The sequence below is a fragment of the Kwoniella botswanensis genome, chromosome 1, assembly GCF_036426115.1.
Source record: "Kwoniella botswanensis chromosome 1, complete sequence".
NCBI lineage: Eukaryota > Fungi > Basidiomycota > Tremellomycetes > Tremellales > Cryptococcaceae > Kwoniella > Kwoniella botswanensis.
Genome location: NC_088599.1, coordinates 18,002,015 through 18,016,244, shown reverse-complemented (window position 1 = coordinate 18,016,244; position 14,230 = coordinate 18,002,015). Strand labels below are relative to the sequence as shown.

Genomic DNA, 14,230 nt, shown 5'->3' with positions numbered 1-14,230 from the left:
TACTTCTGCAAATTATGAAGACTGTGCCGATTGAAGCACCAAACATACTGCATATATTGGACTTAGCTAGTGTCTGGAGTAGGGATTTTTGCCTGAGCGAAGTAGTAAAGTATACAACACACGATCAGCCTCTTTATCGCAGCCGATCACGGCTCGTAATTGTACTGTATCAGAACACTTACAGAATCGACATCTACACAACCATCTTCACAGTCCCCTTGATTGGCAGGACACCATACCCTACCAGGACTGTTCGCCGTTCCAGTAATGGGATTTTCTCTATCTTGAGATAAGGTCCATTCGGCCGTGCCGATATAGGTCGCGGTCGATTGGGCGTAGCACTAATGAATGAGTACTGTTATACCATACACTGTAAACGGTCAAGAACTTTGAACAGCTCACAGTCATATTCCAAACGGATGAACCGTGGGTATAATTCCAAGTAATCCACTTGAATTTGATAGCGAATTCATCCATAATTTGAGTTTGGCTAAACTCGATCTCCTTCGAGTCACCTCCCCAAACGAAATCGTCGTAATTGTAATAATCTCTATAGGTTGATAAGTCCGGTAAGTTGAGTTTGATCTTCGCGATTACTTCTGCCATCGCCAGGATGGGTAAAAGCATTGAGCAGAGAATGGTCAGTGCGAGCATGACGATAAGTTGGTACCTTGTAAGTGAGTTTGGTGGAGTGGTAAAGTCAATATTAATATGTTGCTCGCTGATCCTGCGGCGATGACCAATAACATGAGCGGAAAGACCAAGAGAAAAGGGCGATCATCCATCAACGTAGATAGACATATATATATACCTACGGTAAGAAAGAGGAAAAGAGTCATACATATGACGTTGGCTCTCCTAAGGGGTAATGATACGAAGGCTAGGCAAATCAATCCGGGATGATGAAAGGATGTACTGTAAAGTGATCTGGGCAAAAGAGATTCTTTCTACATAGTGCGAGTCCTGACCAAGATACCACATCGCCACCCGTGCTGAAAGGTAGGGAACAACATGGTTACATGTGATACCCTCCAAGGGTAACGTGGCCTGTCAGGAAGTAATGGATCAGATACCTTAGGTGCTCGGGCCGAAACGAATGTGAAAAGCGTGTTATGAGCGTGGATGCTGACATGTCCGTGTCTGGTGGTGACATTCAAAAGCTAAAGGAGTGTCGTCAACTTCGACCAAAGGATGGTGGATCTCGCCAAAATGGGTCAGCGCACATGTGTTTGTCTCCTTCTGATTTTGTGTTTTGATCAATGATCAACATGCACTTAACACGAGGTAATCGGCTGGCCAGTCACCAATCAATCAATGGTCCAGAAATGATATATAAGTCATACATATTGTACGATATACCCTCATCATGCTTCAGATCGTCTCCCACCAATACTTCGGACGGTGTACCATTCAATCGATAAAACCCTCCCATCATGTGGCTCATCACACTCATATATAATTTTCTTCTCTCCGTCTTCGAGGCTATCTATCAGAATAAAGCCCTTTACAACAGCTTACGAGTGATCGTAGCGGGAAGTGTTTTCGAAATTGCCAGAAGTACCGCTAGAGACTTTTTCAAGGCGTTGACGAACAGTGAGTATCCCTGTTGCGCACTCTTCGTGCTTCTGCTCTCTACAACCGATAGTGGTACTTTGGAATCTTCCTTCTGAATTCTGAGAAATTGTATCATAACATAGGTCTTACGGTGACAGCGAGAATACACGAGCGAGAAGAGATCTACGCCCAACTTCAAAAATACCTCTCTGTCCATGCTCCCATCATGACAGCCGACGAAGATAGCATCGAAGGATTCTCATTCTTCACGTATATCCTTCAAGCTATCTGGCCTACTGGAGATAGTGTACCGAACGACGTCACCATCTCTTCTCCTAGAACGAAAAGCAAAAATTCCAAATCCAGTACTTCAACTGCATCCGAACGTGCTGACCTCAAACGCAGGGAGGTGGATGGTACTGCGCTTACCACCAATGGAGATGAAGGGGATACTTCAGAGTGTAGTGGCAAGTTGAGGATCGTACCCAGTGATGGTAAGTGCCTAAAGACAAATAATTCTTTTGACCCTTTCTCGATGGGTGCTGGACGATGCTCACGGTAGACTTTTTCGGTAGATGTGATCTTAAGACTGAAATATAAAGGTAGAACAATAAGAGTCAAAACGAGTATTGATATCCAATCGGGGGATTCGAAATACGACAGAGAACGTAGAGTCATGACCTTATCGTGAGTTTTTAAACCTCTGATTGATCACCCAAACGTCCACAGTCAAACTGATGGTTTGAATCTCACAGCACATTCCTCGGAACTCATTCCCTCTTCACATCACTCATAAACACCGCTCGCAAAGAATTCGCCATATCCACCCGATCAATCATTACCATCTACACACCTTCACTATCAGCCAATCCGAGCTGGGGAAGAGCTTCCTATCGACCTATCAGACCTTGGCACTCGGTCATCTTACCTACAGGTCAAAAAGAATGGTTGTACAACGATGCAAAAGAGTTCCTTGCTGAGAAAGAATTTTATCTGAAGAGGGGTGTGCCACATCGAAGAGGGTATTTGCTGTATGGTGAGCCAGGTAGTGGGAAAAGTAGTTTGAGTGAGTTGGTTCCCTTGATGATCTGTATATACAATGTATATACACGAGAGACTTTCTAACTGATCGGGTGTCCCCTTCATTTCGGCAGTCGCTGCGCTAGCTGCCAAACTCAAGCTGGACATCCACGTAGTAGATCTTGGTGCTAAGCAGTAAGTTCCCATGAGACAAAGGAATAGATAGTGCATCGGTTTCTATCATTAGCTGATTCAGTGTGCTTTACGGTATTGCAGGATGGACGATGATAAGCTTAACACGTTACTCCAATCATGTCCGACAAAGTGTATCTTGTTGATGGAAGATATGTAAGTACATTAATACATTGTCTGACAGGCGTAATGATGGTCTCGTCCCAACATGTTGACCTCCATCTTCCTCAGCGATTGTGCATTCAGATCGCGTGAATTATCAGAAGACGAGATCTCAGAGACTTCCGACTCGGGACAAGTGGTCATCAAGAACGCTCATACGAAATCTGCTGCATCAACCAAGTTCAAGTCTACCAAACGCACCTCTTCCGGGACAGTATCAACCGGTGTCACCTTATCTGGGCTTCTGAATGCTTTGGACGGAGTGACGAGCTCTGAGGGGAGACTATTGTTCTGCACGACCAACTGGAGAGAGAAGATAGATCCTGCTTTGGATAGACCTGGTGAGTTTCGCCTTCCAAAGGCAAACTTTCTCGTTGAACCGCCATTGTTCCATTCATTTATATAAGTATATGGTTCAGGGTGAACAATATAAAGCTAACCTCTCTGGGTCTGTCAGGGCGCTGCGATATCTGGATCGAGTTCAAGAATGCCACTTGCCAACAGGCTCGAGATCTATTTATCCATTTCTACGACACCAGGCATACTTCTTCTCCCACCATCACCACCACTTCAAGGTCAGGTCAGCCTCTGACACCGGAACAAGCCGAACCCGAAAATGAAAATGAAAAAGCCAACATCGAGAACAATCCGGATGCTAAGCTTCCGATAGATGCCCCAGCGCACGATAGCCAACCGTCGATCCCCCTTCCTGAAGTAGGGAAACCTACAGCTCAAACAGATATCTTCACTTTAGCAGAAACTTTTGCGACGATCATCCCAGAAGGTAAAGTATCTGTATCTTCTCTTCGAGGATACCTGATGAGGTATAAGCGGAGACCTTTTGATGCTGTTGAGGCAGCTCCGAGATGGGTAGAAAGTGGATTCGATCAAGGGCCGACAATCACACTGAAAGAGGGAAAGGTGGAGCTGAAAGATATGAGAGTTGAAGGGTAGGCTACGGATACCTTGGTCGAAGGAGGTATGGACAGGAAAATAGGAAGATAGGAAAATGCAATATTTATTGATCATTATACGTACTATACATACCATTACAACAAGGATATCCTGTAATATCCGAAAATACCGTTATAATTTGCATATGGATTTTATATCAGAATTTGATCAATCACATGATAACGCATCTAGTGTCTATTCCCGCTTCCTGAGCATGCTCTTGAGCAACTTCAAGCTCGTTTTCTTTCTGTTTAGCCTTGACTTCTTTCGGAAACCAAGATTTCATGAAACTGTGATGGATAAAGATTATCTTAGCACGTGATATCACATATGAATTTTGCTCATCCAGCTTCTATGCCAGAGCCGCGAAAGATGTGGAGTAGGTCAAACGTCAAATGAGTTCGTGTAGACTTACTTCATCACTGTAAGATCTAGTGAGCCTGTATCCGCCACCCCAAAATGCACGAGGTCAGCTTGCTTTCTCACGATGGATATGGAGTCATGATATGACGGATCGGACTTACCCTTATCCGCCAACAATACTACTTTACTCCTACACAAAGGACATTCCTCTTTACCTGCTCTTTGCATTTTCACCAAACATCTCACGCAGAAGAGATGTCCGCAGCCCAGTCGAATAGGCTTAAACGCTATGGAAGTGCATATCAGACAGGCGTAATCGTCCAAACTTGGTAATATCCTATAACATCAAGCATACAGATCTGTCAGTGGATAGTCCATTCATTGTGTCGCACGTTCAAAACACTCACGGTAATAGAGTGGTAGTCAGACTAGCCAGCAAAATATGAGGTAGCGAAGTATTGTAGAATGTCCATGTCGATACATTCCCGTTTTCATCTACGTGAGTTGATAGGGTCGATTGAACGAAGGACGGAAACCCTTCTAAAGCAGTCAGGGCAGTACGTTTATCATGCTTCTTTAGAATCCTATTGATTGTGCGTCATGAAGATTGCGTGTCAGCCCAGTGTCAACAGCTTGGACAAGGAACAAAACCAGGGCATTGATAGTCCCCTTGGAACAGCGGGAAAGTCACCTACTTCCTAGCAGCCATGATATTCGCACCTTGAAACCTTTTCAAATCCAATAACCATACATTCAATTTCAGAAACTCTTCCCATGCATTCCTAGATTTTTTACCTTTTATAGACCTCTTATCTCCCAATCCTCGCTTAATCACTTTATTTGCGAAGTCTCTCAATCTCTCTTCAGCATCTTCCAGAGACCTTTCTCCTCGAGTACGTTCAGCAGACGATTCGAATATCTCAGATTCGATCCATAAAGTGAATATCTCTCGCCAAATGTACAAATCCTTCTTTGAAGTTTTGCCCGATCCGTGATATCTCGAGACGATCGGTATTGAGCCAGGATCAACATTGAAGTATTCGCTCGAAGTGGATGTACTGGCTGTTGGGGGGATAGACATGATTTGTACATTGGATGAACTGGATGGAGAGATCGTAGATGAGATCATCTGGCAGACATTCTCGACTGCGTCCTTGAACAGTACTTGCTGTTTGGCGTGAAATGTCGATAGAGATGTCAAAGCCGAAGTGAGAAGGTGGAAGAACTCGAGATCGGATGTTAAGGGGATGATGAAGTCTCTTTCGTGGGTCGCAGGCAAAGACGAAGTAGATATCTCAGGGATCACCTCTTCGGACAAATCTTGAGATGTAATGGTCGGATCTGGCGTGTCGGATGTTATACTGGGGAAAGGGAATTCCTTGATTTTGGGTGTAGAAGATGGGCTGTTTTCTATGATGGAATCACCGATTGTCAAATCACCCATGCCCTCCCTAATATCTTTGCCACTTGCGATAGCGAAGATGGGCGATAAGGCAGATTTAATCTTCTGTAGTGTAGGACTAGAAGGAATGATAGGACTTCGAAGCCTGTCGAATGGTCGGGGGGTGGCCGTGACAGAAGGTGCGTCTGGGTAGGAGCTCTGCTCATCTTCTTCCTCTGTATCTGGGTCTGTGTCCTCGAGCGGTGTGGAGAGGGGAGAAGGGGATTGCGAGAAGGATAAAGAAGATTGCGATGGGGAAGCGGAAGCTTGGACGTGTAGCCTCAGTTGAGGTGTCGGGTTGGATGGATCACCTGACGAAATGAACAAAGTATTTCAGATCAGAATTGGATGATGAGTCAAAGTGGAACCTTGAATAAGATGGGAAAAGAGACTTAACTCTAACTCACCTACCAGAACATATTCAGCCTTGACACTACCGTTATTTCCATCCATGACGGCTCGTCTGATGACCGTCCTACCTTTTTGGGCTTCTGAGGGACTAGGCGTCTTTTCTTCTCTCAATTTCTCTTGCGCTTCTAAAAACTCAGCTACACTCAGTGGCCGTTGTGGTAAATCTGCCAGGGAGAATTCATTTGAAGGTGTCGAAGGCTGAGAACTGTCTGAAAGCAGTCGTAAACGGAACTTCCTATGATGCTGATTGATCGGCGTTGGCGATATTACACTATATTCCGTTGAAGGTAGGGAGAGCAGATTACTGTGGGACTCAGGATGGGTGTCAGGTAATGGATCAACGATGACTTCTTGAGGTGCTTTGCCTCGTGTATGGAGATGGGATTGAGAGGAAGAAGGGTCAGATCCGGATTGGATGGTAGGTGGTGTACCCTCTGGCGATTCATATTCAAATTCTAATACCTCTTCCTCTTCTCCTTCGCCTTTTATTGTTCTGGTCGTAGGTAGTTCAGGGTTAGTCGACGACGTCGGGTCCAGCTCAGCAGTGATTAACAATTTATGCAGTACCTCAGGTGACAGGCCCATTGATGTGAGTTCGTGCACAACATTTTTGATCAATTTCTTGAGCTGTAGACATACAAGCAGAGATGCCGACATGAGCAAATGTAGCAACGGAGACACAGCTCGATGAACACTCACTCGACCATATTCAATAGCGGATTCTTTCCATTCAGGAGGGAAGGACGAGTCCTCCAGTATATGTTGAAATTCTTTACCGTACTTCATCTTGATAATTCCTCGCTCTGTGTATCAGCCCAAGTAGTTGATCGTTGCAGCTACTGCTCCGAGCGAGATTGGTCTGCTGAGCCGGAGATGGTCTGTGATGGTGGTAGGCAAGGAGAAGAAAGGATGATCTGATGGGTGTCGTGATGGTGAATTTGGTGGTGATGATGATGGTGATGGTGATGGTTGATCAAAGGAATGTGGTGACATCCCACTCGTGTGACTACTGATTATGGTCCGAATTATTCAGCTTATATGAGGTACAGTCAGTCGATGATAACGATAGTGTCACAGAGTACTATGACAGATTCCGTGGACTACAGCATGATTGTTGTTGATAATGTAGAATGTCTAGTTTGTCGATAGAGTTTGGCTCCTGATAGCTGTTCCACACACGTTTATGAACACTGTTCATGTTCAACGCCGTAATTACGCAACAGCAACAACCCATAACCAGGCCAGGCACGCCTTGCAATTGATCGCCCAACAGCTGCAACTGTAAGATTCAATGCATTAAGAGTCCTGGACAGAACGACAATAGGTCGATATCCGGGATGTCTGTGCATGTCCCAGTCATCATGCAAAACCACTACACTCGGTCAACAAAGATGGTCAGTGCTTTCCATGTCAATGCATTGGTCACCTGAGAGTTCCCTCGAGAAAAGGTTGTCATGTGTATGACTGACAGAGCAATATCCTGCATGTTGTTTCAAGCCAGTATAAGACGCCTGGAGGTGAGCATCAGTTTGCGCTGAGAGGATGCATGTCAAAGGTGAGACCATCGAAGGGAGCTCAATGATCAGTTCTACTGTATAATCTGGTAAGAGTCTGAAGTAATTGATGAAACGAAATATCCCTGTAACATTGATAAGGTACTTCCATTTATCAATTCTCGCATCATCATGGTAAGAGCTGTGTCCTTTGACCTTCCAGACGAATTTGGGTCTCCTAGGTTATGTTACCCGCTTGATCTCTGGCTTCCTTTGCGCCTCTCCTGGCCATCAGTTTTTGTTGACCGAGCCTTATACGTGAGTACCTGACTATGACGAGTTCCAGTACTGTACATATAAATTACCGTTCAGTATCTCTATCCCTGCTCTTACTTATTCTTCGACGACCCATCAAACATTCAGAAAAACACAATAACAAGTATTTACATACATAGTCCGCTTAAGTAAAATATAACAACGTACGAATAATCCAACTAAACACATTCCTTGATTCACCCAAACCAAGTATAACCAAACGACCCTCAGCACAAAGTACAGATCGAGGAAAACAATACAGCATATTGCGCAACCAACAAGATGTTATTCAAATCCACTACCATCTTCCTGGCGGTCCTCGGCCTACTCTCTCCTACCTTGGCCGAGGACAACAATACCACCAAAGGATTAAGTACGAAATTGACGATAGGTGATGGTGTGGCAGTCCGAAGTATAATCTCTCGCGAGATGATAACCGAACCTGGACAAGGTATTGTTTACGCTTGGTACGAAGATGATATTGGACAAACAATAGCTGAGAAATCAACTTATTTTGAGGTTTACAAAGGTGATCAAGTAGCTTTCAACATGACCGTAAGTTATACCGTATTACACATTTATCATCTTGGTTACTTTTGGCTTGACTTCGGGTTCATTTTCGTTGACAACACCATGACTGATCCCGGATATTTTGTACTGCAGAACTCAAATTTGATACTTCCGGTGCCGATGTCGCTAGTTTGAACTGTACCACCAAGCAGGGAGATACCACCAAAGTACTTTGGACCTCGGTGAGTTTGGGTGATGCCCAGATATCATAACTGACCTAAATGGGTATCGATCTCTAACATATACTTTAGGAAAATGCCTTTTCATCCCTTTCTTAAGTATGCCGATCAGTAAACGTTGTAGGGCATATCGTTATATAAGTACTTAGTAATCAAAGCCACGGCTACCATACCAGCATGTACATATGTATGAGCCAGGCCACAGATTTAAACATCTTCCACTGTCAGTAAAGGGTTTCGCTATGATGAGCAAGCATAAAATTCATGAAAAATCCATATATAATCACAATCTTTTAAGTTCGAAGTATGTCTGTCGTTTTTTTGTCACCATTTCCTCTCCAATCTGTCTATACCTTATTCCTTAATCCACTAGCTGTCAATCCAACTTGAGTAATCTCATCTACTTTACATACACTACCTTTGAATTCAGGGAGGTATTTCGCACCTGTATAAGGTGAGATGACAGATGGTGATCCTTGATAGATCGGAGTGAGTGATGCAGGACAGATATCGAATGAGGTGAATTGATCGTATGTAATCTCATGGTTATCACGAGGATTTCGATCACCTTGAGCGAGAACTGCTCTGGCCTAAATGAGATAACCATCAGATATGTCAGCCTGTGCTCATACAATGGGGTCGACACGACGCAAGGGTCGAAGGATACTGTACTCACCTGAGTGACCACCTGCGCACCAGCCGGTCTAGTATCTATCAACCTTCTAGCGAACACGGCAGCAGTAGCATGGTTACCAGCATCGCTGAATACTTTCATAGCGGATCTCAAAGCTAGTTGAACATGCTGTTGAGCCAATTGACAATGTGTGAAGTAAGCCGCTAATTCCAAGTTTCGTTTCACGTTTTCAGGTTCTTCAGATACTAGTCGTCGTCGTTCAACTTCCATGGTCAATCCAATGATGTACTCTCGGCACAAAGTTACGAGGTCTTTGATCTATCAAGAAGTCAAAAATAACATCAGCAACGTGTATCACATTGGTAGATGGACTGAATGAATCAATCGACTCACCTCAGTAGCATCACCCTCATCAGTCACCACAACCATGATCAACTTCTGCAATACCGTCCTAAACGCAGCCAAAGCCTCTACGAATTTACCTCTTGCAAAGTACTTGTTGGCCTCTGTCAATTCGTTCGATTTCAAATCATCGAAATTGTACGAGTTGAAAGGTAAGAATTCTCTCAATTCTGTTGATTCGGGATTTCGTCGAACATTGTATTTTATAGGTGGTAAAGATGGGTTGGCAGGTACGTGAACATGGGCAGATTGGTAGGATTGAAGGAAATATGACTTGAGAGGTTGGAAGTTGACGGCACCGATTTGCCTGTTGAGTAGCTATATATATACATAACGTCATAAGCAGTCAGTAGATGGACTTTATCATCGTGGGACTGATGACTCCAGGAGATGAATCACTCACCTGCATGGCTGACTCAAAGTTTCCAGCTGCCGCATGATCGGCAGCCAACGGACTATTCCTAATCCACAACTCATCTTCACTTATACCGGGAGATACACCTTCTGACAAATCAGCTTCTGCCGCTTCTTCTTCCGGAGCGACCTCTTCTTCGGGTGGAGCGATAACTTCAGCGTCGAGATCCCATCCTTCATCTTCATCACCTTCCTCTACACTTTCACCATCGGCACCATCATCAATCGCAACGTCCGCAGCCCAAGCATCAAGCTGTTCACCACCTTCTATACCGGATGATTCGCCTACGAGTCCATCAACTCCCCCATTCGCCAAAGCCCGATCGAAGAATGATTCTCCGAGGTTCTTGATCGGCCAGTTAGAGTCGGATTGAGGGAAAACAATAGGTGGTGGAGCAAGTGATGAATGTCCTGAGTTTTGAGGTGGAGGTGGTAAGTCTTCCTCGGTCATACCAGCTTCTTCGAGGATTTCCAAAGCAGTATCATCGAGACCATTGGTCTTGGCAGTGTAGTAAGCGAGAGGGTCTATCGGTATCGTATCAGCTCCTGACTGACACCTTCTCATATTAGATGACTGGGATGACTTACATTGTCCAGTTTCCCTAAGAACTTCTACCCTAGCTTGGATGTCGCCGAGGTATAGGGAGTTTTGAAATCGAGACATGTTATCACCTCTCTTCTGAGCAATTACTTGCATCATGCTGAGCTTCTGTGTATTACCAGTAATCAGGTAGAGGAAAGAGAGTTTGTCAAAGTTTTTGGCTTTTTGATAAGCGGTTTCGACAATCTATCCCATGTGATCAGATCAGCTCGACTGTCGCCGCTCAACATGGCGAGCCCAAGAATTTGACTTACCGAGTGATTACCTTGTTGTAAAGCCGCTGCACCAAGTCTATTCCATACATCTTCTCTGTCAACTGCTCTAGCCATCTCCAAGGCCACTTGCAAATTACCACATTCAATAGCGAGGTCGAATCGAGTTTGTTGATCTTGTACGAAATGCAAGGCGATCTCGGGGTATCCCTTCTTTTGCAAATACCCAATGATACTTTGACCGACGAGATTAGAGCTTCGGATGATCTGCAAGACCTCATCATAGTTCTTTCGGACCAAAGCAAGTTTGAATCGATACTCTGTAGGATCGATTGTGATAGTTCGAGGTTTAGCAGTTCGATCGAGACAGTGCACGATTTGACCTTTGACTCGTGTCAGATAGACTGGTTGTTCAAGAGTCTTGATGATACCGTTATCGCCTTGAGGAAGAGCGTATTTGATATGGTTCAAAGTAGTGTAGATGAGGATACCACTATCGTCCCAAGCAGCGGATTTGATTCGGATGGTCTCGTGGATCAAAGCACTCTGGGTGAGGGATTTGTTGGCGATGGTGATTGCTGATCATACATTTGTCAGCTTAGCTCTACATCAACATGATGGGAGAAGCTGGACTTACTGTGTTTACTCAACAAAGCAACCATGTTTCCATCAGTGCTCCAAACGACATATTTCACAGGTGGTGTACTAATTTCCGCCAAAACCTTTTGCTGTTGTATGTCAAAGAGAACGACTGAAGTTGGAGTAGCAAGTAGGAGCGATGCGGTGCCACCATAGAAGATCTCATTGGTTTGGACGGGACATTTCACAGTTTTAGTGATCGAGTTGGAAAGATCTTTGATTTCGATATTTTGAGTAGCCTTGTCAAGTACTGCCAATCTGTTCCTTGCAACGAAAATTGCACAGATTCCATTACCTTTCTTGCCATCTGATGGAACATCTTTACCATCCGATGCGGAAGGAGCAGAAGATTTAGGTAAAGTGATCAATTCGTATGTACCGTTTTCTGAAGGTGAAGTAACGACTACAGCTCGTTCAGCGGGGTTATAACTCAATGTTCTAGGTTGTACCCATTGGGAACCGAGTTTTCTGACACTGCAGATACCTTGATTGGTACCGGTCGATAAGTCGGCCATTCGAATGACTTTATCCTTGACGTAGAACAATTGGTTTCCAGATAGAGAGAACGCAGGTCGTTCACGTTCGAGTTTGAAGACGATCAGACCGTTGTCGTGACCTGAACCGAGTCAACGAATCAGCAATGATCGCCATTTGCGATAAGCTTTCTATCAAATAGCAAAGTGTTTCTCAGGAAGAGATTGACTCACCAGCAGCGAAAAGGTTCAATTCCGGATGAGCAGTCAACACCCAGAACCTATCATGTTCCCTTCTAAAAGTCTGTACGGCCGTACGTTTGGTCATATCCCATACTCTAATCGTCTTATCTTCCGAGGCCGAAAGGAGAAGCTCGTGTCTGGGATGGAACATACTCATTGAGACATTGTTGAAATGACCTCTGCAAGAATCAACTTCCCAAGCTTTGGTTTCTGACATTCTCCAAAGTTTCACCTGTCGATCGTCACCGCATGAGACGATCAATGGTAAAGTAGGATGGAAAGATGCCCAATTCACACCCCTATCGTGTCCTTCTAACACGTATTTGACGACCGCATCGGTATTACCAAAGAGGTCGGCTTGGTTCTGGTTGGCTCGTGACATTTGTTCTTCGAACGACATGGGTGCTTGGGAAGCTTGGTTCTTCTTCCTCAGACCGGAGATATCCCACACTCGGACGGTCAAATCCATCGATGCCGAGACAACCAAATCATCCCAAGGGTGAAATTGAGCGCACCTATCAATTATGCGAATGAGCTCAGTTCACTTGTGAGAAGTGTAAAGATGGGTCCTTACATGATATAATGGTTGTGTCCTGTTAAAATAGCAATACATGTTCTAGATTGCCAATTCCAGATTCTGATTGTTTGATCGTCGGAGGCTGAGATGATCCATGGGTATTCTCGGTGGAAGAAGACGGTTCGAACGTAATCGAGATCTAAGTCAGGTTGGGCATCAGGTCCAGACTTAAAGCTAATCTTGATTTGGTTAAACATTACTCACGTCCAGTCAATGTGAAGAGACATTTCCTTTGCTTATAATTCCAAACTTTGATCTTGTAATCATCACCACCGGAACAGAAAATAGGTTGAGTAGGATGGAAACATATTCCTCGAACGGGACCTGCGGGAGTAAAGATCGACCATGTTAGCAGATGATACAGCATAACATAGTTCAATGCCGAGGGGTCGCTTCCCTACGATAGCGGTACTCGCACAACTGGGTTATAGGGCATTCACTCACCATCATGTTCATCATACCTATCTACCAAGGTACCCATCTGATAATTCCATAATTGAATCGTACCATTATGCAACGAAGCAGCTAAGAGTGGTGTTTTGGGGTCTACACAGAATTTCAGAGAAGAGAGGTAATATCAGCAGGTGTTATTGCAGTACACAGTTGGGAGTCGAGCAGACTCACGAAAAGCGATACCCTTCACTCTAGGTGATTTGCTCTCGAACTGCAAGTCGGGTAAGGGTATGCACGTGAGCTATCAACGATGCACGTGAAAAGAATTGGTTCGTAGCTTACCTTCGTGAGCATCTGCATCTTGACCTGTCTATCCCTATGTACGACCTTATTCCAGCGAGTCTAGGTTGAAGAGTGATGCAAGACCAAGTCACAGCTGGGAAGTAACGCGTGGGTTGACCTCTTCTTGATACGGTTTCGGGATTTTTGAAGAAAGCGAACGTTCCGGAGAGGAGAAGAGAGGTCGGCCTGAATCTGTTTGAGATGATTAAGGGGAAGGGTATATGTTATGTATGTATGATGTTATACCAGATTATGTATGGATAATGGATATCAACGTTGGTGCAGTAAGTTAACTGCTAACAGCGTGGAGGACGTGACGTGGTGAAGTCAATCCTCCTGAGGGCTGCCACACTGGATTAACACCGGGAATCCCCGATGAACCCAGCATATCATGTCACGCATGTATACCGTAACTTAGGCTGCTACAAGTGAAAAGAGATTATGCTATCAACCAATGCATATTGCAGTTGACATCCAAATATTCAATCAGTGCAACTAATGCAAGTGACAATTCAGAGCTCGAAGCTCGACAAGAGATGCATTGTCATCTTCGTTTTCATTTGTATTTGCATTTCAATGATCAATATTTAATCTATTCTGTTTTCATCTTTCACCACCTTACTTGTTCCTTTATCAACATTTCAAT

At 44.4% G+C, this 14,230-nt stretch overlaps 5 protein-coding genes across 5 annotated transcripts; 2 read left to right on the top strand and 3 right to left on the bottom strand.

Annotated features, from left to right (window-relative positions):
* Positions 1-62: 62 nt before the first annotated feature.
* Positions 63-654, bottom strand: L199_006801 (uncharacterized protein; the record flags this gene model as incomplete). The annotated part of the gene is made up of 3 exons (XM_064892498.1): positions 63-92; positions 183-341; positions 403-654. 3 exons carry the CDS (start codon positions 652-654, stop codon positions 63-65), a joined length of 441 nt encoding a protein of 146 aa, XP_064748570.1.
* A 779-nt stretch (positions 655-1,433) lies between these two features.
* On the top strand, positions 1,434-3,882 carry L199_006800 (uncharacterized protein; the record flags this gene model as incomplete). The annotated part of the gene is made up of 8 exons (XM_064892497.1): positions 1,434-1,593; positions 1,698-2,048; positions 2,130-2,241; positions 2,310-2,620; positions 2,709-2,769; positions 2,851-2,922; positions 2,998-3,269; positions 3,386-3,882. The coding sequence occupies 8 exons, from the start codon at positions 1,434-1,436 to the stop codon at positions 3,880-3,882; spliced, it is 1,836 nt and encodes a 611-aa protein (XP_064748569.1).
* A 172-nt stretch (positions 3,883-4,054) lies between these two features.
* On the bottom strand, positions 4,055-6,883 carry L199_006799 (uncharacterized protein; the record flags this gene model as incomplete). Its single annotated transcript, XM_064892496.1, has 7 exons — positions 4,055-4,172; positions 4,298-4,322; positions 4,407-4,582; positions 4,653-4,829; positions 4,941-5,997; positions 6,094-6,724; positions 6,797-6,883. 7 exons carry the CDS (start codon positions 6,881-6,883, stop codon positions 4,055-4,057), a joined length of 2,271 nt encoding a protein of 756 aa, XP_064748568.1.
* Positions 6,884-8,187: 1,304 nt separating this feature from the next.
* L199_006798 (uncharacterized protein) lies at positions 8,188-8,687 on the top strand (the record flags this gene model as incomplete). The annotated part of the gene is made up of 2 exons (XM_064892495.1): positions 8,188-8,434; positions 8,569-8,687. 2 exons carry the CDS (start codon positions 8,188-8,190, stop codon positions 8,685-8,687), a joined length of 366 nt encoding a protein of 121 aa, XP_064748567.1.
* Positions 8,688-9,001: 314 nt separating this feature from the next.
* On the bottom strand, positions 9,002-13,602 carry L199_006797 (uncharacterized protein; the record flags this gene model as incomplete). Its single annotated transcript, XM_064892494.1, has 13 exons — positions 9,002-9,244; positions 9,331-9,606; positions 9,682-10,008; positions 10,094-10,629; positions 10,693-10,891; positions 10,960-11,495; positions 11,555-12,172; positions 12,264-12,787; positions 12,847-12,988; positions 13,054-13,173; positions 13,294-13,395; positions 13,474-13,513; positions 13,585-13,602. The coding sequence occupies 13 exons, from the start codon at positions 13,600-13,602 to the stop codon at positions 9,002-9,004; spliced, it is 3,681 nt and encodes a 1,226-aa protein (XP_064748566.1).
* Positions 13,603-14,230: the final 628 nt, after the last annotated feature.